We start from the raw sequence: 24,130 nt of genomic DNA, 5'->3' as shown, positions 1-24,130 counted from the left end.
CAAACATATAAAATATATATAGGGACAGTCAAAGAAGTGTGTTGAGATCAAGCAGGCAAATCAACAAACCACCTTTATTCACTTCCTTTTTCTTTAAGGGATCAGAGGACACAGCTCTAAAGTGAGTGCTTTTCAGATCACCTATCCATGAATTCCAAAGTCACAGGACAATCATTCCACCTTCTTTCCACCGGGCCTCAGTTGACTCCCACCACCTGGGAGTATACTGCCTGGTCCTTTCCCTCATTTTAGCAGCAGGAGGGGAACAAAATGGGCTTAGATTTCTTCCTAACTGGGATTGTATCAGTGAGGATCAGATTTGGCTGTGAGTCAAAGAAACGCAAAACAACAGTAACTTAAAAAAGAAAGAAGTTTATTTCTGTATTTGTATAGGTAGAGAGAAATTAGGATGTAGATCCTTCAGGGCTAGAATGGCAGCTGGGCTCCCAGAAGTCCTCAGGAATCCAGACTCCTTCCACCTGTCACACCATGTGTCGCCTCCACTCCCTGGTCTATCCTCATGACCTAAGATGGTTGCTCCAGCTCCAGCCATCACATCCGCATTACAGCCACAGGGAAGAAAGTGACGGAGAAGAGGGAAAGGGCACATGCCAGTTGTCTTTTAGGGAAGGCTACCTCAAAGATGCCATAGGACACTTCTATTTACCTTGCTGGGCAGAACTTGGTCGAATGAACAAACTTAGTTGCACGGGAGTTGAGAGATACAAGCTTTATTCCAAGCAACCTTGTAGCAGCTACAAATGGAAGGTTCATTTTAGGAGAGAATAAATCATGGGAACAGCGAGCAGCCACAATTGCACCTTGAGATAGGGAGCCTTTGATCTGTATTAGTGACTTACTGGCAACACGCTCCTGTCGCCGACACCTTTTACCATCAAGTTCATCCAATCTCTCTAATCCCACCATTAGTCACTTCGTGCACTGACACCTGAACATGCCTCGTGTCCTTTCGTCGGCACTTTTATCCACCCTGATGTTTTTGTTTAGAATGCCCTCCCTTCTCCTCTCAGCACATGTATCAAATCATCTATATAGAAAGTCTATGTCTATGGCCTCAAAGCCCATCTTCGAAGGTGCAACTCAAGCCCCATTTTCTTGGTAGAGCCTCTTCTTCCCCTCCTTTGTCCCAAGGGCCTCTTTTCTGAATGCCCTCCACACATCACCCATGCCAGCCATGTGATACTGGGCATCTACAGGCATCTGTGTTGAGTTCAAGGGCATGCTCTTTACTTTCAACTAGGTCGTAAGCTCCTGGCAGGCAGGAAAAGTGTCGTGACTTCTTTGTACCTCTCCCAGTCCCTGGCCGCGCATGTGCTCTGGACCTCCGTGTACCTTGCCACTTAGAAGTCAGGGTAGGGGAAACAAGCAAAAACTGAGAGCCAAGAGAAATGAATTGGAAAGTCAACTCTGAGCCTAAGTAGCCCTGCAACCTTGAGCTTCCTTTCTCTGAGCTACAGGTTTCTAATCTATAAAATGAAGGAAGTAACAACTATCCAATTTAAACCAGAGGACCCACCCACCCCCCATACACACACACTCTTCCTACAGTGTAAAACACCACAACATTTGTAGCTATATAGCTCCTGCCAGGATTTTTTGACTTTAGTCAAAGACTAAAAGGATTTAGTAAGCAACTAAAACCAAAGCAGGCTAACTTGAGCAAACAAGGGCCTCTACTGGATGAGCAGAGGAGATGACTCACAGAGCCAGAGAGTGTGTGGAGACCAGTCTTGGCAACAAGTGGGGAGTGGGCAGCTCGGGGGCCAGGCGGCGGGCAGTGCGGTCACCTTGGCAGGTGCCCCTGCAGAAGTGGACTAGCTCTAAACAAGTTTACAGCTTTGCACCCCTCCCTCAGATTCAAGTCCTGGAAAGGGATATTGGCTTAGCTTTGGTTATGCACCCCTGCTCCGTGCATATAGCAGCCCAAGTCACCTGGTTTGCAGTCCCATAAAATCTGCACGTGATAAAGGAAGATCGAGTCCTCAAAGGGAATCAGGGTGACATGATCAGTGTCATGAACACGTGCTGGGTGGCCAGAAAACAGCAAGTGTCCACCACTGTGCTCGATAGACAAGTGTCAGTTCAATTCTGAAGGCGTTTTGCACAAGATACTTGAGGCAACTTCTCAAGACCTTATCAACGGACACCTTGGAGGCCATTGGTTGATCATGTTCTTTCCGGCCACGGCAGTTAGAACAAAACCTTACAGAGATGAGAAACGGAGTTACTCCTTGACCAGGGAGGGCGTTAGGAGAGACGAATAAAGTCAGCTGTGTCCTCACTTGCTCAGAGAAACCTCCTCTGACCTTCCGCACGACGTCACACGGGGCTACGCTCTGCTGTCCCAGCCCGAAGTCTTTGTGGCTCCTGGCAAAATGCTAGCTCAGTTCGTTCCCGTTTTTGATGAATGGCTCTCCGCCCCCCCCCCCCCCCACTAAACTGTAATCTCCATGAGAGCGGGGTCAACATCTCTTCCTGCCTCTACTTCTGTGACCCACAGCATGGCATATTCTAGGTGCTCAGCAAATGCTTGAATGAATTCAGGAACAAGGTGCCGAAAGAGGCAAGTTGGGATTGGTCAGCTGCACAGTTGTTGGGGGGGGCCCTCCCCCCACCCCAGATCAGGGGCGGGCTCCACCTTTCCCTTCCCGAACACATGGGGGGCCAGGGCTTGCAGCACAGGTAGAGACGGGTTAGCGAACACACAGGCCACTAGGGGCTGGGCCACCCTAGAGTGCTTTGCTCCCCCCCCCCCCAGAATCGTCCTCTGGAGGAGACAAGGCCCATCAGGCCGTGGCGGCAGTAACCCGCCGCTGCTGGGGGAGCAAACCAGTGATCTCACTCCGACCTGGAGTATCCCGTCCCTGCTGTGGTCATCCGCCCAGGCGGGAGCACCACACGTGAAGCCAGGCTCTGCAGGCCGCCCGTCTACGTGCACCTCCTGGGACAAGATGCTGAGACACTCAGCAGCTCACGGCCTGCAGAGACCTTTCCTAATTGTTCCCTTTGATGCTCACGGTGACCAACCTGTAAGACAGGCAGGTGTCACTGGCCCCATTTTTTTTTTTTTTTAATTTTTTTTTCAACGTTTTTTATTTATTTTTGGGACAGAGAGAGACATAGCATGAACGGGGGAGGGGCAGAGAGAGAGGGAGACACAGAACCGGAAACAGGCTCCAGGCTCCGAGCCATCAGCCCAGAGCCTGACGCGGGGCTCGAACTCACGGACCGCGAGATCGTGACCTGGCTGAAGTCGGACGCTTAACCGACTGCGCCACCCAGGCGCCCCAAGGCCCCATTTTATAAGGAATGGAGAGCCAGCGCCTTGCCCCAGGTTGCACATCTAGGGAACCTCAAATACGACATTAAGGCCAGGGACCTCCCATCCGGCACGTGCCCCGCCCACAGGGCCTGTACTTCCAGGATAAATACCTCAAGGAGGCCTTCTTTTGAGCTCACCCCTCCATGTCATTGAACATTATGTCACAATGTGCTAAACAAAGGGACTCAAGGCAACAATGTATTGTTGGCTTTTATTCCAGTTGAGTTAGCATCCGGTTTGAACTGAATTTATTTGCGTGTGTGTGTTTGTATTGGGAAGGCAGGGAGGGAGAGAGGAATTCTTAGGATTTCATTGCAGCGCAGTTAAAAATGATGTCTTTGGGTTTGGAATTGACAAATTCATTCCGATTTCTTCTTATTTTTTGATTCATGTCAGGTCAGCTCAAAACTCCGCCATTCAGAAAAGGCTCAGATCCTGGGGCCTCCCTCTCATCTCAGTCCTGAGGTGACGACAGATGGCTGGACAAATCACCTATGACCTGATGGCTTCTCCTTAGGGTACAGGGTTCATGCTGTGTCCTTGGAATTGGAATTTTATCTGAATGCCTTTAAAACAAACAGGGGCACCTGGGTGGCTCAGTCGATTGAGCGTCCAACTCCGGCTCAGGTCATGATCTCACGGTTTATGGGTTTGAGCCCCGCATGGGGCTTGCTCCTCTCAGCACAGAGCACGCTTTGGATCCTCCGTCTCCCAATTTCTCTCTGCCCCTTCCCCACTCACTCTCTCTCTCAAAATAAATAAACTTTATGAAAGCAAGAAAATAAAAAAACAAAAAACAAAAAACCTGACCCTCCACAACTCCGAGTCAGGCCATATGGAGACCCACACTGAGGTTTAAAGAAGTTAGGGGAAGAAGTGATTATGCTGACCCCAGGGGTGAAAGGGGTAAACCAGGGTGCTTTCTCCTTTTTCCTCAAACATGGTGGGAGACTCCCTTAGCTTTCCATCAACACCCCGGCCTCTGGCAAGGTAGCCGCCACACATCGGGCGCTCGCTGTGAGCCCCACGCGAGGCTCTGTGCTTGACCTGTGCGACCTCACTTGTCCTCGTCACCTCTGCGAGGGACAAGAACCACGTCTGTGCTGCGGACGAGGAGTCGGGATCTTGGCAGAGTCAAGGAACCTGCCCCGGTCAGGCCGTGCAGCTAGTAGGTGGAGGCCCTGGGATTCAGACCTGGAAGGGCCCACTTTTAGCCCGAAGTCGTGAAGAGAAAAGAAGAGAAAACCAATCGGCAGGGCCATCTTGGAAGCCACGAGCCCAGCCTTCATTACACGTGGAAGAGAGGGGCCCTCCGGACCCAGACTCCCTCCCGGGGAGCCAAGTAGAAACTCCTATTGTGTTGGAATGATTATAAAATGGGGGGCGGGGGGATTTATTGCAGCAGGTGCCCTTGCCGGGCTCCCCGCACAGACACCCCACCCAGCTCTGCAGGCTTCCTGAGAAGGCCGAGCACAGACCGATGCTGGAGGATAAGCAGATGTCAAGAAGGCAAACCGTGCTGGGGACCGTCTCGGGCCTGGGCTCGCTCTCTCGGGAAGCTGGAGGTGGAAGCAGGGGCGGCTGGGGGAGGGCACAGTGAGACCGCCTTCCCTGGTGGGCTCCCCCTGCCCACCTTCCAGACCTTCGGCAAGAGGCAGAGCCAGCTTCTCACATGGGGTTGAGTGAGCCGGAGGTGGGGGGGGAGAGGGTCTTGCCAGGCGAGCGAGAGAACATGGGGAGAATAATGCCGCACTCGCATTCACAGGGTTGCCTCACCTCTTTTCTCTATGGTAGTAAACCCCACCCAGAGATCACACCGAAAACCACCGAGAACTTTTGGGGGAAGCTCCTGTCTGCTTGCTCGGCTCCCCCATCCCGGCCAGGCATCTCCCTTCAGTCCCATGGGAGATTCTCCCGCCCCATGACACCGTTCTGATTTCCCAGCGAACGTTCTCCCCACGCACAACGCAAACCATTCTGCCTCGGGTGAACTTGCCGATGCCGTCGGAACGCGCCCGGGACCTCCTTCCGCAGCTGTTCGTAAAGACCGAGGTCTCAGCGTCCGTCCCGGCGGGAGGGCGAAGGCTCCCTTCTCCTTAGCTTTGCGGGAGCCCCTTTCCCTGTGTGTTAAGCTGCGCGGTATCACCGTATGCTCTTCCCCAGGCCCCTGTGGACAAAACACCCGCGTCCCCCTGGTTCCCTGCCCTCCGCCCCTGCCCCTGAATCAACGACAGCTCATTGGTAAGAGGTTTTTAATTTCATCTCGGTATGCCATTACGAGCGGAGGAAGGATCTCTAATTGTCTCACTCACATAGGATCTGCTACGTTCTCCGACGGATCTCTACAGAAGCCTGCGGTGTGGTAGGCACCTGCAAGACTTCTACTCGCCAGACTTGGTTTGGGGTTCTTGGTGGTTTGCATAAATTACAAACAAGAGCACACACAAAAAAATCACACAACACAGACTCTACCGTATGGGAGCGTGTTCCCTCTGGCCTTGCAGACAATGAAGGGGACAAGTCTCTGTGGCCGAGGCTCTGAAGACCTAGAACGTCCTCAGGAGCGAGGCCAAGCCCGAACGGCCCCCTCAGAGGAGCCCAGGCTGATCCCCACCCCCCCCGCCCCCCCGTCTTCCCCATCATCTTGTCTGCTTTCTCAGGAGGCATCCCTGCACAGAAGTAGCGGACCCCTAGCACCGCACCTGGAGAACAGGCTGTGAAGTGTCCCTGGGTACAATGGCAGCTGGGGCTTCTGTGCTCCGAGTCGGAAAAGCGAGACAGAGGGAGGAACCCTGCGTCCTCGCTGGATCCCCACTGCCTCTAAGAGCTCCAGAAGGCTGTTTAAGAAATAGACTCTCTAGAACAGAGGCCAGCAAAGATTTTATGAAAAGAGGCGGACAGAATAGGTAGTAAATATTTTCAGGCTTTCTGGGCCACATACAGTCTGCCACATATTTTCTTTCTTTTTTTAAAGAATCCTTTAAAAATGTAAAAGCCATTCTTAGCTGGCAGGCCATAAAACACAGGCCTGCAGGCCGTAGTCGGCCCAATCCCGACTAGAACACCCTAGAACACTCTAGAACACCCTAGAACACTCTAGAACACCCTAGAACACTCTAGACACCCTGTGTCTAGAACACCCTAGAACACTCTAGAACACCACAATGCCCTTTTCCATCTGCTCAGCAGTAGCCTCCTCCCCATGGAAGGACCCTGGCATCCCCCTGAGCTGCCCTGACCTGGTATCTCCAGCCGAGGCTTTGCAGAAGGGACCACAGCAGGGAGAGTCACCCTTGGGGTTCGGGCTACGGGAGGCCCCACGGAGGCCCCTTTGCCCAGTGACTGGTCTGGTATTTTAAACAAATATGGGATATTGGTTTCAGCCCTGCTCATGTGTCCTGGGGGTGAATTAGGCCTCAGTGTCCCCCAGTGAGGTAGGTACATACTGTCAGTCTCATCCCACACCCACAGATGCTGAAGTTCAAGAGCAGAACTGATCTTCCTACTGCCTCCCACAGCTACGCGTCAGAATTTAAAAGAAAGCTGAAGAGTCTCGGCTTTACGTTTTCTAAGAACGTGATCAAGGAGTTTTCGGTCCCACCCGAGCCCTGTGATTCGGCCCCAAAGAGAGCAAGGATCCGTGAGAGAATACGGTCAGCCGCACAGAGCTGCTTTCCAGACCCTGTGACGCTCTCGAAAACAGAACTCTGTTGAGCACTCAAAGCTCAGCCGAGCACTCAAAGCTACGGGCCCAGGTGGAGCAGGCCTCTGGCCTCTCTGCCCTGCCGACAAGTCTCTTCGAACTAAAAATAAAGTTTATAAAAGTAAATTATCTCATTTTTATAACTTAAGTGCATCAAGCATTTCCTTAAATATAGTTCACACGGAAAATAAAGTTACTTTTTCTGTACAGTTGGTGCCTGTCATAATTAGGAATAAACTTTGATGATAAAGTATGGAAGGTTACACACTCACACACACATCTATCTGTCCGTCTGTCTGTCTATGGGTATATGGATGGGTAGACGTACGCACCTCTTGACAAGAGCTTCCCCAAAACGGTGGGAAGTTGTTAGGAGTCTCTAGGTACCTAGTTTGCATGAGAATGTCTATATTAAAAGTCCCTGTCCTTAATGAGAAACACGTCTTCATACCTAAGCTAAGACTCTTATTGGAAACATGAAGCTACGCGATCATTGTATATTCAGTCTTTGGAAATGCCGAGCTACATCAGATCGTCATACAACAGCATCCCCGACAGAACTCCCGCCCCACCCCACCTCTTCCCTGGCCCTCCCCCTCTCTACAGCCGGCCAACCCCTCACATAGTAGGGTTGGTCCGTGTGGGAGCCCAGCCACAGAACTCGAGGGAAAGACTCAAGAGGTAAAGTAAGAATTCTGCATCGAGTACAGGTGGTCAATGGGGTTTCCCACTCTGGACTGCAGGGGCCCAGCTTCTGAGGTTGCTAGGAAACAGTCACCCAGGTTACTGAGGGAGGTGTCGTCACTATCCAGGTCGTGGAAAAGGGGCTCCGCACCTGAAATGAAGATGAGACGGTCATGAGGGTCCAGAAGCAGGGACTCCCTTCGGCGCTGGGAAGTGTAGCGGAGTGCAGCGAGTATGAGCTGAGCACAGCCGCCCCCCCCCGACCCCCGTGAGGTTTTCTAGTGGATTCTGAGGACGGGGTGGAGGGAGGGCTATGTGGGAGAGTAGGAGGGAGGTAGTCCCCGTCCACAGAAGATCTCCCGTGTCCTTAGGGGGCTCGGGTGGAAAGCACGACGACCGAAAACAGTGTAAACGAGGATGTGACAAAGTGAAAACTGGGTGCGGCATGAGCAAACGCCAGAATGTCTACACAGCAAGGCTGGGGAGCGGGCAGGACATAGCATCGCCAGCCAGAGGGGCTGGGGCAGGGCTCCTAGAGGACTCGGCCCCCAAAATGGTTCTTGGAGGACGACTGGTAAGAAGATAAATGTCAGCGTTGTGGATAAGGCTCAAGAGACCTTGGTGGAAATACAAGTCCCCTCAGACATACCGAGGGCCTGCTGCCTCCCCGAATGTGTCCTGCAGAAGAGACAAGGTTAGGGGCCCGCCCTGGACTAACTGACACCCTGGACAGAGAAGACAGTAGGGCAGACTGTGGAACAGCTCGGGGATCTTTGTGACAAGGACCTAGAGGTACGTCTGTCGGACCCTCCACACGTTTTACCTGCACGGATAGATCTATGTACGTGCAAATGAGCGGCGTTGGTCAGGGAGGTCCCTACAGAGGGCCAGGTCTTAATCAGCATCTGCTATATGCAGCACGTGGGAAGACAGAATTTTTCTTTGACGAAAGCAGTTGTTTGCCAAAATCTGTGGGCTGAGGCACGCCGCTCTCACCCTGTTTTGAAGGCCTGCTGAATAAAACTTTAATTGTAGCTCTCAGTATATCGGATCGCAGATTACACAGGACAGACGCATTCCATAGGCCACTGACCTCCTCTGTCTAAAAGTGTATTTGGCCCTGAGATTGAACTTCAGACCTCCGCTCCAGAGCTCGCCCACTCCATCAGAGTGCCCAGGCCCCAGCTGCTGTCCGCCCAGCAAGCTTGACAGTTGGGGAGGCTAAGCCATCTCAACACCTGGCATTTAAAGCAACCCCAGTTTTGGTGGAGTGGAAGTTGCGGAGGCGGGGGGGGGGGGGGGGGGGGGGGGGAGGGCGGATACTTTTCACTTCCCAAGTCAGGTTATGTTTCAGGAGTTAATTGAGAGCACCTAAGTAGTATCAGTTGCATTAGAAAATTTGCTCTCTGCGCTTTTCTGTATTTTCTTTCTTTGTCTAAAAGTTTGCTTAATTAAGGCCTTCGGCCTACATCACGGCCGGCAGTGCTTGCAAACATGTGGTACCTGGTGTGAAAGGAAAGAAGGGAAATTCGATCACAGCGAACAGGTTTACAATCAAAGTACAACCTCCTACTTTAACAAGAATCTTTGAAAAGGAGAATGAGTGGGAACATCACTGATGACCGTGGGTACTGGTCTTTCTTCTGTAGCCACTGGTTAGACGATCCAGTGGCATCTTCCGGGCACGTATTCTGCTTGTAGCTTCGTTGAGCATCCGGGAACTGCACACGTGTGTTTGGGAGGGAAGGAGAGACCCACGCCAGCGAGCCGTGAGCGGTCCCTGTGGGGCCAGGGCCCATCTTACCGTATGGGTGCATGTGGTCTCCCGGCATCTGAGGGGGGGTGAGGCCCTGTCGGAAGGGGTCGGAGCTGTAGACGCTCTGCTCGATGGCCAGGAGCTGCTGTGGGGTGGGCAGAGCCGTGTAGGGGTTCATGATCCCTTCCATCCCAGTGTTCCCACCGCCATTTGTTTGAGCTGGGGGACAAAGAAGAAGGCAGATCATGCTCCATATGCAGCCCAGGACCCCAGGCTGGGCGAGAAAGCCGAGCACATCTTCTGAACTTCATACCCCTCACTGCCCAGCGTTCCCGTCCAGCACTGGCCTTTGCCGCAGCTTCATAAGGAGAAGAGGGTGAGAGGGGCTGGTGCACGTGATACAGGGAGCCCCAGACTTGGAGGGCGACACGCCGTATCTGCCATCCCGTTATTGCCCCATTACACCATCTTCTCCACCTGCTTGAACATCCTCACATGGCGGCCGGCTTCCTCAGAGCCAGGGATCTGGCAGAGCGCAAGGCAGAAACCACCACATTTTTTGTGACCTAGCCTCAGAAGCCACACCCTCGGTCACCCCTCATCAGTGTCCGAGGGGGACCACACAGGGTGTGAACACCGGGTGGTGACACTCATGGAGGGTCATCTTGGCTAGATCTAGCCATGGCAAGATCATTATACGTCCTGAATCTTGGCTTCCTCATTAATGAAATGGTCAGGAATGAGGGTGACATCAGCAGTTTCCAGCCTGTGCCCTACCAAGGGCTATCAGGACCAACCTTGGAGAGTAAGGGCAGGGAGGTGCAGTTGAACTTGGAGAGCTTCCTTGAAAGAGATCACAAAACAAACGCATCTGATGGTACACACAGGTTTGGCAGCCACTGGAGGTGATGGATCTAAAGATCGTTCCAGAATCACTATACTTGGGGCCCGTCAGTTACGTGGGGTTCATGACACTGGCCCGGCTGACCTCAAGGAGCTGACAGGCAGACTCCATGAGACCGTGTGAATATGTTTTGGAACAACTTGCTACATTGGTGTATAAAGTTTCAGAGAATAGGGGCCTCACTTCCTGCCTCTACCCTGTGGTCCTCTGAACATGGTTCCATTAACTCTCAGAGACTATTTTCCGCCAGCATCTGCCTACTTAAGTCTGGCCTAGGAGCTGCCCTTTGAATTCTTCCAAGTCCCAAGCACTCTGAGTTTGTGTTCTCATAATGCCTCCGTGCATTCTTCCCCCTTCGAGGGTGTTGGCCTATATGGAGCCAACGTGTGTGGCTCTTCCCAAAGCCCTCTCCTATCTGTGACCCTCTCTGAACTTCCCAGGGGCCCAGGGCAACGCTGCTGACAGGTGCGATTATCCCACCCTGGGGACAGGTGGCCTGAGGCTCCAGGAGACAGAAAGGCTGGTCCGAGATCAAACAGCTTTGGGGGTGGAGCTGGGGCAGTATTCAGATCTCCTGACCAACTCGCCCCTCCAACCTTCCCCAGTGCCCATGTCCTTGTTTTCCCTCCCTCTCTCTGAATATCTATCTTGCCATGAAGACACTGTTTGGCCTAGAAGAGAAGAAGCCAAGAGAACTCTGTGCTGCAAGAGCCCGAGTATAGACTGAGCCTAGCCCAGGTATTAAGCACGAGGCAAGTCCACGCAAGGACAGGGGGCCCTGTCTGGGGGCCTGAGAACAATCTCACAGTCCACGGCCCATTGACTTCGGTCCACGGGCCAGCACGGTGGGAGTTTGTTAAAAATGCAGAATCTCAGACCCTACCCAGACTTTAAGAATCAGAATCTGAATTTTATCAAATTTCGAGTGACTTCTGTGCATGTTGGATGCTGACAATTCCTGTTCTGGGCACAAACAGACCCCTCAGGGAATCCCACCGGGTGGCCTTTGGGGGCATATCCATTTAAGAATGACACAGGTGTAAGAGTAGTTTTTTATTATTATTTTTTTTAATTCCCTTGAAGGGTGCCACAGCCTGTCGCTCTTGACTCCCTGCCCAGTCCTCACAACCACCCCATTAAAAACAACAGCAACAAACGAAGGGGCACACAGGCGGGGAGAGGCGGGGCAGCGTGGCCTAGACGAGCTCAGAATCAGAGAAACATACTCCGGTCCCGACCCCCGCCTGTTCCTCTAGGACCACGTTCAGCCCTGCAGCGCCCTTGTTTGCTCATCAGTGAGATGGGGAGAAAGTACTTCTCTGCCCCCCCGGGTGGGGGTGCTGTCAGACTCAGGTCAGCACGAGAGCACTCTGTGATCTACACATGTGCCCGACGAGGCAGGGGGTTCCTGATTTTACTATTTCTTTTTTTTTTTTTTTTAACGTTCATTTATTTTTGAGACAGAGAGAGACAGAGCATGAACGGGGGAGGGTCAGAGAGAGGGAGACACAGAATCTGAAACAGGCTCCAGGCTCTGAGCTGTCAGCACCAGAGCCCGACTTGGGGCTCGAACTCACAGACCGCGACATCATGACCTGAGCCGAAGTCGGCCGCTCAACCGACTGAGCCACCCAGGCGCCCCTGTTTTCACTATTTCATGTTATTCTGGGATGGGGTCAACCACACGGGTGTCCTCTGTCAGCTGATTTGCCAGGAAGGAGAAAGATCTGGGTGCATCCTGGGCTCCGGGGGAGTCCGGCCACAGTCCTGGGGGCTCTGCACACAGTCAGCATCACGGGCCTCAGCCGGGTGCCCTCAACCCTCTCCCAGATCCCCCGGGCTCGGTCCCCAGCGGACGAGCCACTCTCTTTGGTGTGGACAGGGCTTCGCGGAGCCCAGAAGTGGCATTCAAAGAGCCAGGCAGTGGGCAAGGCCTGGACCCTGGAAGGCCCTGCTAGGGGCCCCCCCCCCCCCGCTCCCCCCCCCCCTCCCCGCTTACCAGAACTCAGCCTCTGGGTGTTCTGCTGGTCCTGCTGTTGCTGCTGCTGTCGCCTGGCCAGCTTCTTCATCTGATGAGGAGAGGGGCGCAGGGTTAGAGTCAGGGGACGGGCAGCAGGCCAGCCTTGTGTGCAAAGCAGAGGGACCATGGGACGTCCCGCGCTCTGACTCAGGAAGGGAGCCGAGCTGGAGGAGCCCCAAGTTTGCCCGGGGCCGCTGCGGGCTCTGCACCTGCAGCCCTGGGAAGACAGCGGGCTGGGAAGCTGGTCTTCCAGGCACAGGGACTTCCTCTGAGCTGATAAACCTTGCTGCTCATGCCGTGACGGTTTCACGTGCGGTGTAAGCGTGGGGATGCGGGACGCAGCCCGGCTTAGATGTGTGGCAAGCGGCTGCTGACTCACAGGGTGTGACCTGGGATGTGCCCCCAGGCGGTTCCCACCCACTCCCCCACCTGCTGGCCCCCCCCCCCCCCCCCCCCCCCCCCCGTGTCTGAGATGCCTCCCAGGAGATCCGTGCCTCCAGGTAAGGAGGTGGTCTCCCAAAGCACCCTGTTAATACTAAGACTTCCCAGAAGGAACGTTTTAACCCAACGCTTCCCAAACTGTGTTCTGGGGGAAGTCAGGGCTCCATGAGACCCTAAGAAAAACAAGCAAACAAAAAGGTCTCTCCTGCAACATTTCTCAAGGCTTCAAACTCCTCTGCTTCACGAACACATTAGGCTATGGGGTCTCTTAATCCTATTGAAACGTGGAGTCCTTTCAGGATTGAATACACATCAAGTGCCCTATTCTAAAGAATTCAGTTAGGGCAGTGCTATCTTAACCAATCACAATCAGATAATGAGATATTAACGGATCACCTACTATGGATTAGGACCCCAAACATATGGGCCATGGGCCACATGCATTTTTAGGGGCAGAAAACCAATAAATGATCGAGGCAGGGCAGTACAGACCTTGGTAGGATCCAGAGGACAATATGATGGTTGGGGTGTATTTGGGGGGCACTGGGAGAGGTAAGTAAAGGCATTCATCCTACTGTACCAGGGTATCACCTTAGACTTGTGTGCTATGTAGGTTTCTCTTCGCAATTTTAAAAGAACTTCGGTATCTGGGTTAAATAAAGGTGAATGAAAGAATCTGCTTTTGTATTCTGGCAGACGGCTAGCCAGATTCACAGTCACGGCCACCAGGAAAATCAAAACCATTTCACCAGAACAAACGCCCTCTCCTTCCCCTTCTGCAGGGCTGCTGTGGCTGACGTGACTGTGGTCAACAGAATTCATTTAAATTTTTAACTTTATTTTATTTTAGACAAAGCATGAGTGGGCGAGAAGGGCAGGGTGTAGGGGCGAGAGAGAGAGAGAGAGAGAGAAAGAGAGAGAGAGAGAGAGAGAGAGAGAGAGAGAGAGAGAGAGAGAATCTCAAGCAGGCTCCACACTCAGCACGGAGCCCGACATGGGGCTCGATCCCACAACCTTGGGATCATGACCTGAGTCAAAATCCAAAGTCAGACGCTCCACCGACTGGGACACCCAGGGGACCCTCAACAGAATTTCTGAATCAGGAGACCTATGAGTTCTGTTTAGAAAATCTGTCCAACAAGCTCTGGTTGGAAAACCCATCTGCAAGTACGAAGTCCTATTGTATTATTTCAGGAAATGAGCCACACAGAGATAGACAGCGGTAAGAAGCAGATTACCTTAGCTCTCTGGTTCTGGAACCACACCTGGACGACACGGACGCTCAGCCCTGTCTCTGCGGCCAGGGTCTCCCTCACCTTGAACATCAGAAATACAGAAACATTGGCATCTCAGAGGAGGAGCTGAACATTCCCTACACGGTGCATAGGGAGGCCGGCCGGCTGCATCTTACATGGTTGCCGGCTAGTGTTTAAGGTCCAGCCTGATCCCAAACGCAAGACCATTGCTTCCCTTCAAGTGGAGAGAGGTCCTTCACCAGGCGAACAAAGAGGGGAATAAATAATTTAGATGTGCATTCCAAGAGGCGTTTCTCAGTTTCTCTTACTCTGGAAATCAGGCCTTCGGACGGTTCTGGGACATTAGCGAAGTTCCATGTGGACTAACCTACTTAAGAAGGATGGAGGGTGAGAATCACTTTATGTAACAAATGGCTCTCTCTTGTTCTCCTCCAATGGAATTCATCGACCTGAATATTTAGTTTGGTCTCTCATAGCTCTAGGGGGGTTTGGGCGTTTCATGGCCAAAATACTCATACTCCCGTACCCTGAGTGAGTCAAGAGCTTTCTGGAATCTGGCAGAGCGAAGCAGTCGGCTCTGGCACAGCACACGCGCCATGGCCTCGCAGAAACAGGACAGTCAGGGTCCCTCTAATGACGAGATGGGTTTAAAAGCCGCCCTCCGTGCAGGCACGTGGTGAGATGCGGGCCAAGAGGGAAGAGGCCAAGAGCACAGCCTTCCCAAGAAGGAGTCCGAGAGCCGCTGCCCTGTGGCTTACGTCCTGGGGCGGAGACGGGACTGAAGGCACAGTCGTGAGCACAGCTCCCTGGGGACCTTGGGAAGGGCTCCCCCTTTCATCACACCACTTGGGCCGAGGCTTAGGAGAAGGGAGATGATGAGACCGGATCTTTAAAGCACATCCTTCTGCTAAGCCAACTAAGAGAGCAGTGGGCCCCAGCCCCACCTCCACCTGCTGAAACCCCATCCGTGTTGCAGAGGCCCGGCTCAAAAAGCCACCTGCTCCACAAAGCCTTGCCTGATTCCCCCGACAGAAGAGACCTTTCCCTTCCCCGGGCTCCCACGGCTCCCGGCTGCCCCTCCGGTATGGTCCTCACCGCTTCCTCCCCGGTGTTAGTTATGTGCACGTGCGTCTCCTCCCCGCCGGCGGCCTACAGCCTGCCCGGGGACAAGCACTGGGCACAGGGCCACACAGAGGCTGGGAGTCTAGTACATGGAGGATAAGTAATAAATGAGGGAGGTGATCATTTGTCCTCGGGCAAGCCTACTTTGGGGCTATTTCACTTCCTGCCAGCACTGCCCCTGAAGCCCAGGGAGCCACAAGGACACAGAAGGAAAGTGGTCTGCAGGGACACTTGTCAGAGGTCACATGTCATGGCAGACGATATTACTGTTTCGCAAAGAGCCACCCTCCCTCCGCTGCTCCAATTGGTGGGCCTTCCCCACGCCTCACACGGAGTTAGCCACGTGACTTGCTCTGGCCCACGGGATGTGCGAGGAAGTGGCACGTGTGATCCAAGGGGGTGGGCTTGCCTGGTGGGACGTGGCTCCCGCCATCCTCATGAGAACAGTCTGGTCCCTCAGCCTAGAGCCCCAGAGAGACAGGTGGAGAAGGCCTGACCCTGAGCCCAGCTGGGCCACAGCCAAGCCACTGTCCCGGGGCAGAAAAGCCAGGTCTGCTGGAGCCACTGAGATTTTGTTTGTTATTACAGCAAAAGCTGACTAAGAGGGACACAGGAGAAACAGTGCTAGATTTTCGAAAAATGTATTTCCTCCACGAATTTCAGTAAAACAGTTTTCCTATTTGTACTGCGTAAGTAACATAACTGAGCATACAGCAGGCAGTCATTAAATGGCGGGTGCTTAATAAATGGGTGTGGCTCTTTGTGGGAGAGACTGCTTATTGTCTCCAATATCCAATCCCCCCTCCCTCCTATTAGCAGGTGGATCCCAAGCTGCACCAGGGCACGTGGTCACCCAGATAGACTCATCTCCCAGTCCCACTTGCGGGAGGCGCGGTCACGGGATTCAATTTTGGCCGCCACGGATGAGAGAAAGTGATACAGAGGATCTCGGGGCACGCCTTCAATAGGCAAATGCTTGCCCTCTACACACTCCTTCTCCACCGTGGTGGCTGGAAACGATGGTGACAGCTAACGCGGCCCCTGGGAACCAATGATGGATAATACAGCTCCCTGCCAGTCTCAGATTGCTCACCTCTGGACTGTGACAGAAGATGGAAGTGAACTCCCACCTCCTTAAACCACAGACGTTCACGGCAGCCCCATCTGTAATGGCCCCAAACTGGAAACAACTCAAACATCCATCAACAGATGACCGGACAAACCAACCTTCGTACATCCAGCCATGCAGTGGGATGCCGTTCAGCAGCGAAAATGAACGAACTGAGACGTGGATGAACCCCCAAACCACCACTCCAAGTGGAACATACTAGACCAAAAATAGGTAAATAAATACATTCCACAAACACTGTGTTTTTACTGCCTTTGTTATAGCCTCTGGGTCTATACCCCCAACTGGTACCTGTTCCTATCCTTCCTGCTGCTCTCCGTGTATTGAGCAAGCAGCCAAGCGAAATGGGTACACGTGCACACAAGTACAGGGAGGTTCCATCATGGCCCTGGCCACAGCATCAGGGATCTAGAATCTCCAGGAGGGCCGCAGGCTACCTGCACAGGCTCGATCTGAACCGCCTCCCCCACCGCCCTGACCCCCAAGTGCACCCATCAACACCCCAGAGGAGTGAAGGGTACACACAGACCAGGGGGGCCCGGCCCCCTTTCCTCCCTTCTTCCCGCCCCCCACCCCCACCCCAACCCCCGTACCTTCCTGCACGGCTTGGAGGAAACTTCAAATGAGGCTTTGAATGCTCTCCTCTGTTGGGTGGTCAAGATGGTCCTAGGACGTTTGGGGCGCTTATGGTCCTTGCCGTCTTCAGCGGCTCCTTTCCCTGCGCCATGGACTGACTTGCAGAGACTTTCTTCATCATCACTTTTGCCTAAAAGCAGCAGAGAACAATGTGTTAAGTTCTTTGAGGCTGCTTCCTGGAGCTGTATGTTATTCTATAACAAGGCGCTTGGGTCCACGTTCCCAGGATGGCTTTATATGTGAGTGCAATAACCTGCGTGGGGTTGACTCGAAAGGAAGGGGCTAAGGAAAATACTTCTAAAATCCAAAGACAGAAACCACAAAGCCCACCATTTCAGCTCAGAACTTTCTCCCGGAACGGCTGTCCTAGCTCCACACTTCCTAACTGTGCGACTTTGGGCAAGTTACTTAACACTCTCTGACTCAGTTTCCTTATCTACAAAATTGGGATTGAAGAGAACCTACTGCATCGGGGTTGGAAGGTCTAAATGGGGTCACCCACAAAACATGCAAAATGCTACTTGGGGGCACCTGGCTGGCTCGCTCAGTAGAGCCTGCGACTCTTAATCTCAGGGTTGTGAGTTTGAGCCCCATGTTGGGCATGGAGGCTACTTTAAAAAAAAATACTGCTTGGCATATAATAAATGTCCAATAAGCACTGTTTATTATTTCTTAGATGTCTTTTTTTTTTTTTTAAGTCCAGACCTGGAGAAATTTTGGATAACTTCCTGGACACTGTGTCTGAAATTCGAGCCACTGTCAGGAGACAGAAAATACTACTGTTCCAAAGGCCGTAAGAGGACCAGCGTTCGATTACCTGCGGAATGCACGCAACACGGGTAGATAGAACTGCTCCGGTATAGAGTAAGTAACTACCAGAGGAACTGTTTATATTTATGTGGATTCCTTGATGAGCAGTGACCAATACAAAGAGAACTTCGGAAGCAAGTAAAGCCTTCAGCGCGTGTCACGTTCTCTCCCAGGCTACCTCCTGCAGCCCACAGACCTCACACTCCAGAGAAGATGCTTCAGGGTCCGGGAAGTCCCCGTGTGAAGGAGGCGTTTTCCTTCTTTCAGCATTAAAAGCCACTGGCAGCTATGTGCTCACGTCACGCAAACGAGAACCTCGTTTCTGTCCGGGTCCTCACACCGCTCAGCTGTCTCCTTTCCTCCAGCGGACAGCCTTGTCCCAAGGGCTCCGGTCTCCTGACGCTGCTCCCCTTCGGGACCACCCCCCCCCCCGTCCCGCCCCGTGTGGGAGCTGCACATGCTTGTTCATCCCACCGTCCTCCGTAAAGGATACTCATCTGCACGTGCCATCCCGGTTTCGACTTTTGTGGAATGTTCCAGGACAACGGCCTTTTCCGTCTACGAACATTTAAGCGTACACTTGGAACATGAAGGAGCATTAAGCTTTGAGCACCTTGAGGGCATGGCCCTTTCAATGTCATTGCACGGGTCTGATGTAGGCACACCTGGGGCTCCATCCAGCTCGCCCCCCCAGTGTAAGCACACAGCGCTATGGGAGTGCCATCACGCGCTGTGCCTCGGTTTCCCCACCTGCACCCCTGCGGCGATAGTGCCCAGCCGTGGGCGACTCAGGGGCAGTGCTGCTGTGGGCAAAGCAACTAACACGGTCCTGGTGCATAGGAAGCTCGACATTGAGTGGAAGGAACGCCCTTTCCTTTCTGCCTCACTCCCCTGGAGAGTACAGGGGAAAGGCCCAGAAAGACTGAAGAAGAAGAAGAAACCGCATGACAAGGAGTGGCTACTCTGGCATCGTCCCCTCGGAGGTGGCTCTTCCCAGGGCAAATCCAGTCAGCGGACCTCAGCCATCCCTCCATAGCAAGGGGTTTGAGGATCTTTCGAGAAGGAGATTTTCAGAATGGCAAGGGAAAACCAAGCACAGAAGAACTAAAAGCCACAGGCAAATAAAAAGACCCCACAAGAAGAGAGACCATAGGAAAAAAAGAAGCTGCCGACTCCCCACCTTCACCCTTGATGGACCCAACATCCACTGCTCGGAGACCCGGCAGAGGCCAGTTCCTTCCACGAGACCAATAATTCTGTCTGCTGGTGGATTCCTCAGGGTCAAGAGGGTGCTCCTCTGGTAACAGGGAGGACTTCAGTGAGTTTTCTTTGCAAATGGGCCGACACCCCCACCCCCACCCCCAGGATCATACAGATATCCTCTAAGTCCAGAGACTAAAAGGGGTTAAGTCTGGAACAAACGACTGGCAGATCCAGAGTGCGATTGTACAATTCACTACATAGTACACCGGAAACTCCTAGAACACTGTATGTTAACTATACTGGAATCAAAAATAAAAGCTTAGTATTTTAAAAAAAGGGAGTTGGAAAATATAAACCATTTTATCCCAGATTAAAAAAACATCAAATCCAATTTTATAATTTAGAAACCTCCTATCTTATTCCAGTTTTGTCCATAAAGCGGTATTTGCAAACGTCTTCTGAAGCCAGGCTGATTCTCCTGAAGCCATTCCTCACGCAGCCTGACGCAAATGTTTGTTGATAACTGGGAAAACATAACTACTGAACGTGTAAAGTCTAAAGTCATGCTAGATTCCTTGATGATGGCTCATCTCCGCGGCCATCATTTGGGAAAGCAATGCAGTATATAGGTAACACATGGGCTCGAGAGTCCCAAAACTCAGGCTTAAACTTGGGTTCTACCAGTTAGGATGTGTGATTTGGCCCAAATTTCTCAAGGCTCCATTTTCTCATCAGGGGAAATGACAGCGTCACTGGAGTTCCATGAGATGATACGTGTGTAAAAGGTTTAGCGCGGTGTAGAAGGTAACAGGTGCTTGGTAAATCATCATCGCCATCATCATGACCACTACTCCAACATAAGAGAAGTATTCTTGATCGAGACACATGTTTTCTGTTAATAATAGCTGCCTGTTTTCGGGAGTCTGAGTTAAGGGTTTACGAAGCCAGCGTTCACTTCTCTCTTGGCAGACGTGACCCCAGCCAACGCTGCGAGTCGGGTTTTGCAGAATATGAGTGTGTGCTTGCGAGAAGGAAGGTGAAGGGAGGGAGAGCAGTTGGGCTGGTTCCAGAAGGAAGACGTTAACCGCTGAGGTCTGTTCGGAGCCCCAGAGGCAGGGCGGCGGAGGCCCCCCCGCCCCGTGTCGCTGAATCTGTATCTCCGCTTGTCTGGGATACGGGCACCTTCCCCAGGAGCGCTATTCTATCCTGAACAATGGGGAGGGGGGAACAGAACTACCTCCCAGGATAACCCCGGCTGCCCACTTCTGGAGGATGTGGAGAGCACCGATGCTCTCATTCATCCTCCCCACACCCCTGTGAGAGGAGAGACGAAAACATCTGTCTTCAGAAGAGGAAGGAGAGGGGGGCCAGGGGTGAGGGAGGACGAGCAGGAGGGGGAGGACAGAAAGGAGATTAAGATTTGTCTCTGGGGTTTCTATTGCTTTTGTGGGTACACTTTCTCCCTATTTTATTCCTCCTTTCTGCCACTAATTTCTCTCTCTCTCTCTCTCTCTCTGTTCCCTCAGGTCCCACATTTTGCCTTCCGAGAGGCCTTCATGCTCTAGGCCAGGGGCCTACAAACTTTTTTTTTTTTGGTAAAAGACCAGAGAGTAAATATTTCACTCTTCGAAAGCCTTAAAGTCTCAACTGCAATGACTCAACCTTGCCATGGTAGTGCAAAAGCCACACTACAACAGGTGTGGCTGTGTTCCAATAAAACAGTATTCCAAAAAACAGGCACCAGGCCAGATTAGGCCTGCATGCCACAGTTTGCTGGCCCCTCGTCCAGACCTCTCTTGACCTCCTCCTATTTTCCATCAAAACTGACATATCCTACGTCCCAGTCTTTCGGGTTCTGACTCTGGGGACAGGAAGCACCCAGGTGACACGGAGGAGTCCATGATTAGCAGAGCTTGATGTGTTTGTTCTCTCCCACCGTCAAAAACGTAGATGCACTGAACACAAAATGCCTCCAACCAAACAGTCACCGCTGTGGAATTTCAGGTGTCCTGGCAGATCCGAGCGAGGGAGATTATGAAGACCGAGCACGGAGAGGCCTTTTGGCACCTCTCAAAGTGCCGACAGGTGCCACGACCCAGCTGCCAAGGGGAACTCAGGCCATCGCTAACCACCTCCCCGCTTTTATCTGCTGTGTTGTAAATATTGCGGGCATAATGGTGCCCTCTAACTGTCTTGGGGAATTTCCAGGTTGTTCCTGGGATGTTCACGGAGGCTCCCTGCCTCCTCCTGCAGCAAGGCCAGGCCTGTCTGACTCTGACCCCAACTTCTCCATAAAAATACACAATGCCTGGGGCACCTGGGTGGCTCAGTCGGTTAAATGTCTGACTTCGGCTCAGGTCATGATCTCATGGTCTGTGAGTTCGAGCCCCGAGCTGGGCTCTGGGCTGACAACTCAGAGCCTGGAGCCTGCTTCGGATTCTGTGTCTCCCTCTCTCTCTGCCCCTCCCCCGCTCACGCTCTGTCTCTATCAAAAATAAAATGTAAAAAAAAAAATTTTTTTTAAAACACACAACGCCTGAAATACACCCTTAATTGATTTGTCCGAGAGAAAGAAAAAGTTCTAAGAGAGCTAGGAAATTCCTCCCAGGACCCGCAGGAGCACTGGGGAGTAGAAGACGGAGAGGAACCTTCAAACAGCAAAGCCGTGGGAGGAGAGGCAGGAGGGCCCCTCTCTGTTGCCAGAGGCTCCCACACCCAGATGCAGGCCAGAGCGATCCCTCATAATTTAAGCTGACACCCCTCAGTGGAGATGAAAGGAACACTACTCGCTGTCTCCGACAACAAATGTCAGCATCCCTGGAGGCCATTTAGACACAAACACAGCATAAATCTGACTCCTAGTGGGGAAGGCCAGAGATTAAGTCTCCTCGCACAGCCTAACAGAGTGAAATGAACTTGCTTGGCATAAAGTTTGAACATGTTTCTCAGGGTCTTTCTTTCCCTTTTCTCATAAAAAAAAAAAATCTGGAATGGTTCAGGGCTGTTGCTTCCCCCTTGCCTGGCCCTCCCACTCGTTTATGACATAAGCAATCACAGATGAAAGCACCAGCCATGGTTTATGGCCCTGAGACGGGCTGCCCTACCTGTGGGGCCTCGGAGATTCATTTCACGTTGTTGGAAAAATCCCAACGGCCCATAAACAGGGAAAGAGATATCTGAGCTTGGCCCAGGAGGTGAGGGTGAGGGAGGGGGGCAGAGACCCTCATGGTAGGGAAGGGAGAGGCAGGAACGGGCCTTAGATGCCTCCCCAGCGATGAGCCTCATAAATGTCCTTCAAGCCGGGGGAGGAGAGGAAGGGTCTGGGACTCGCTGGGGGGGGAGGGAAGGAAGGAAGGGCGGAATTTATGAAGACAGGGTGTATGAAGACAGGAAGCTATCTCGGTCACTGCCCTGCGCTACAGGATTGGAACTGCATTCTCCCCGAACACGGCAACAGTTAACTCCAGATGCCGCAGCATCTAAAATCCAACAGGCAAGAAGGAAAGTCCTCTAGAAAAGTAAAGTCCCTCCAGCTACTGTTTGAAACCGCCTTACACGTGGCTCTTCGAGGAGGTCTCGACTCAGACCCAACTCAGGTTCCTATGAAAGATCTGACTTGGAACTGGTTCATTTCATCAGGCACTGTAGGGGGACCATTCTGGGACACACAGATGATGAAGATTCAGCCTCTGTCTCCCACGGACATTGAAAGGTCAGGTGCATCAGGTGAATATACAAAATATAGTAAGATGTAACTGTGGCCATGAAATAGGACAGCGGGATGCTAGCCTTAATTTCGCTCCTCAGCTGTATCCCCTTGGATGAAATTCCCTACATCTCTAAGACCAAATTTCTTCATCCACAAGATAACATAAGAATCCTTTCCTCTTACCTAATACTCAGCATGCAGTCATTTTACAATTGCATTGGTTCATTGTCCCTATCACAACACTATGAGGCAGGAAACATATATGTGTGTGTGTGTGTGTGTGTGTGTGTGTGTGTGTGTGTGTATACATATATATATATATATATGTGTGTGTGTATATATATATATATATATATATATATATACATATACATATTATAGATGAATAAACTGAGGCCCCAGGCAGAGCATAGCGTTGCCCGAGGGCACACAGTGGGGATGCTCTGTCTGGTGCCCCCACGCCCCCTCTCCCTGCCTAAGCTGCCTCATGGGATTGTGACAAAGATCCAAGGGTGCCTGGTATTTGCAAAATATCAGGTACTGCCCAACCGCAGCCGGCGTCCCTGTTATTAAAGAGCGAGGAAAGAAAGGCTCACGGGCAAGGCTTTCTCTGGTGTGGGTCATCCACCTGGAGCTCCTGCTGGAAAGCCATTCTCTTCAGTCCAAGAGGGACGGAGCCTCCCCTCCCTCCCCACACGTGCCCCACCACTGTGATCCCCACAAAGATCTCCAGTCTTAAGGCGCTAAGCCCTTCCACAGCAGAGCACACAGAAGCCAAGAGCCCTCCTGAGTCAGGCTGGAGGTAACGTGTCCCAGAAAGGCACCTTTGTTCAGCGATGCCCACGATGGGTGGGGGGCTTCTGTGCCAGGCAGAGGGAGGGGCCAGCCAGGACCCCTGAGGGAGGGACATCTCCACTCCTGGGAATTACCGTAGATTTGCATCAGTTTGGGGTCTTTTTACATCTGAATAGGCTTTATGCTAATACCTACCCTGCCTCTTCACACACACACACACACACACACACACACACACACACACACACACACTGCATCCTTTCCTCTGAGTTCCTCCATTGCTTTCCCCGTTTTAATAAAAGCACATTTACATGCCATCCAAACTGTTAAGCACTGGTGCAAACGTTCTCACTGCCTCTATGCATAGATTTGTCGTATATGGAGAGACGAATAATCAGGATATCAGAAGACTCCTCGATACCGACATCATTAAACAAAAGCCATAACTTGTGTAGTTTTGATGTGGCTAGTACCAGAGAGGGGGACTGGAAGCTTCTAACAAGTCAAATCAGGTATTGGGGGCTCAGCACTCAGCCTCAACAAAAGCTCATTAATCCAGCTGCCCAGTGATTCACTAGGCGAGGGATGTGATACGCGTAACACTGTCCTAGGTTAATAT

The 24,130-nt window shown here is 52.2% G+C and overlaps 1 protein-coding gene across 2 annotated transcripts in view; it reads right to left on the bottom strand.

Annotated features, from left to right (window-relative positions):
• Positions 1 to 3,600: 3,600 nt before the first annotated feature.
• Positions 3,601 to 24,130, bottom strand: part of LMX1A (LIM homeobox transcription factor 1 alpha) — a 163,722-nt gene continuing 143,192 nt past the window's right edge. For both annotated transcript variants that reach the window (XM_058701783.1, XM_058701782.1), the window contains exons 5-9: positions 16,952 to 17,124; positions 14,090 to 14,167; positions 12,390 to 12,459; positions 9,535 to 9,705; positions 3,601 to 7,881 (exon numbers count right to left, since the gene is read on the bottom strand). In XM_058701783.1, the coding sequence (XP_058557766.1) occupies positions 7,721 to 7,881; positions 9,535 to 9,705; positions 12,390 to 12,459; positions 14,090 to 14,167; positions 16,952 to 17,124 (653 nt within the window). In that variant the 3' untranslated portion in view covers positions 3,601 to 7,720. The remainder of the gene's footprint in view (positions 7,882 to 9,534; positions 9,706 to 12,389; positions 12,460 to 14,089; positions 14,168 to 16,951; positions 17,125 to 24,130) is intronic.

Source organism: Neofelis nebulosa, chromosome 15, assembly GCF_028018385.1.
Source record: "Neofelis nebulosa isolate mNeoNeb1 chromosome 15, mNeoNeb1.pri, whole genome shotgun sequence".
Classification (NCBI taxonomy): Eukaryota; Metazoa; Chordata; class Mammalia; order Carnivora; family Felidae; genus Neofelis; species Neofelis nebulosa.
Note: the sequence above shows the minus strand (reverse complement) of the source record. Positions and strands in the feature narration are given on the sequence as shown.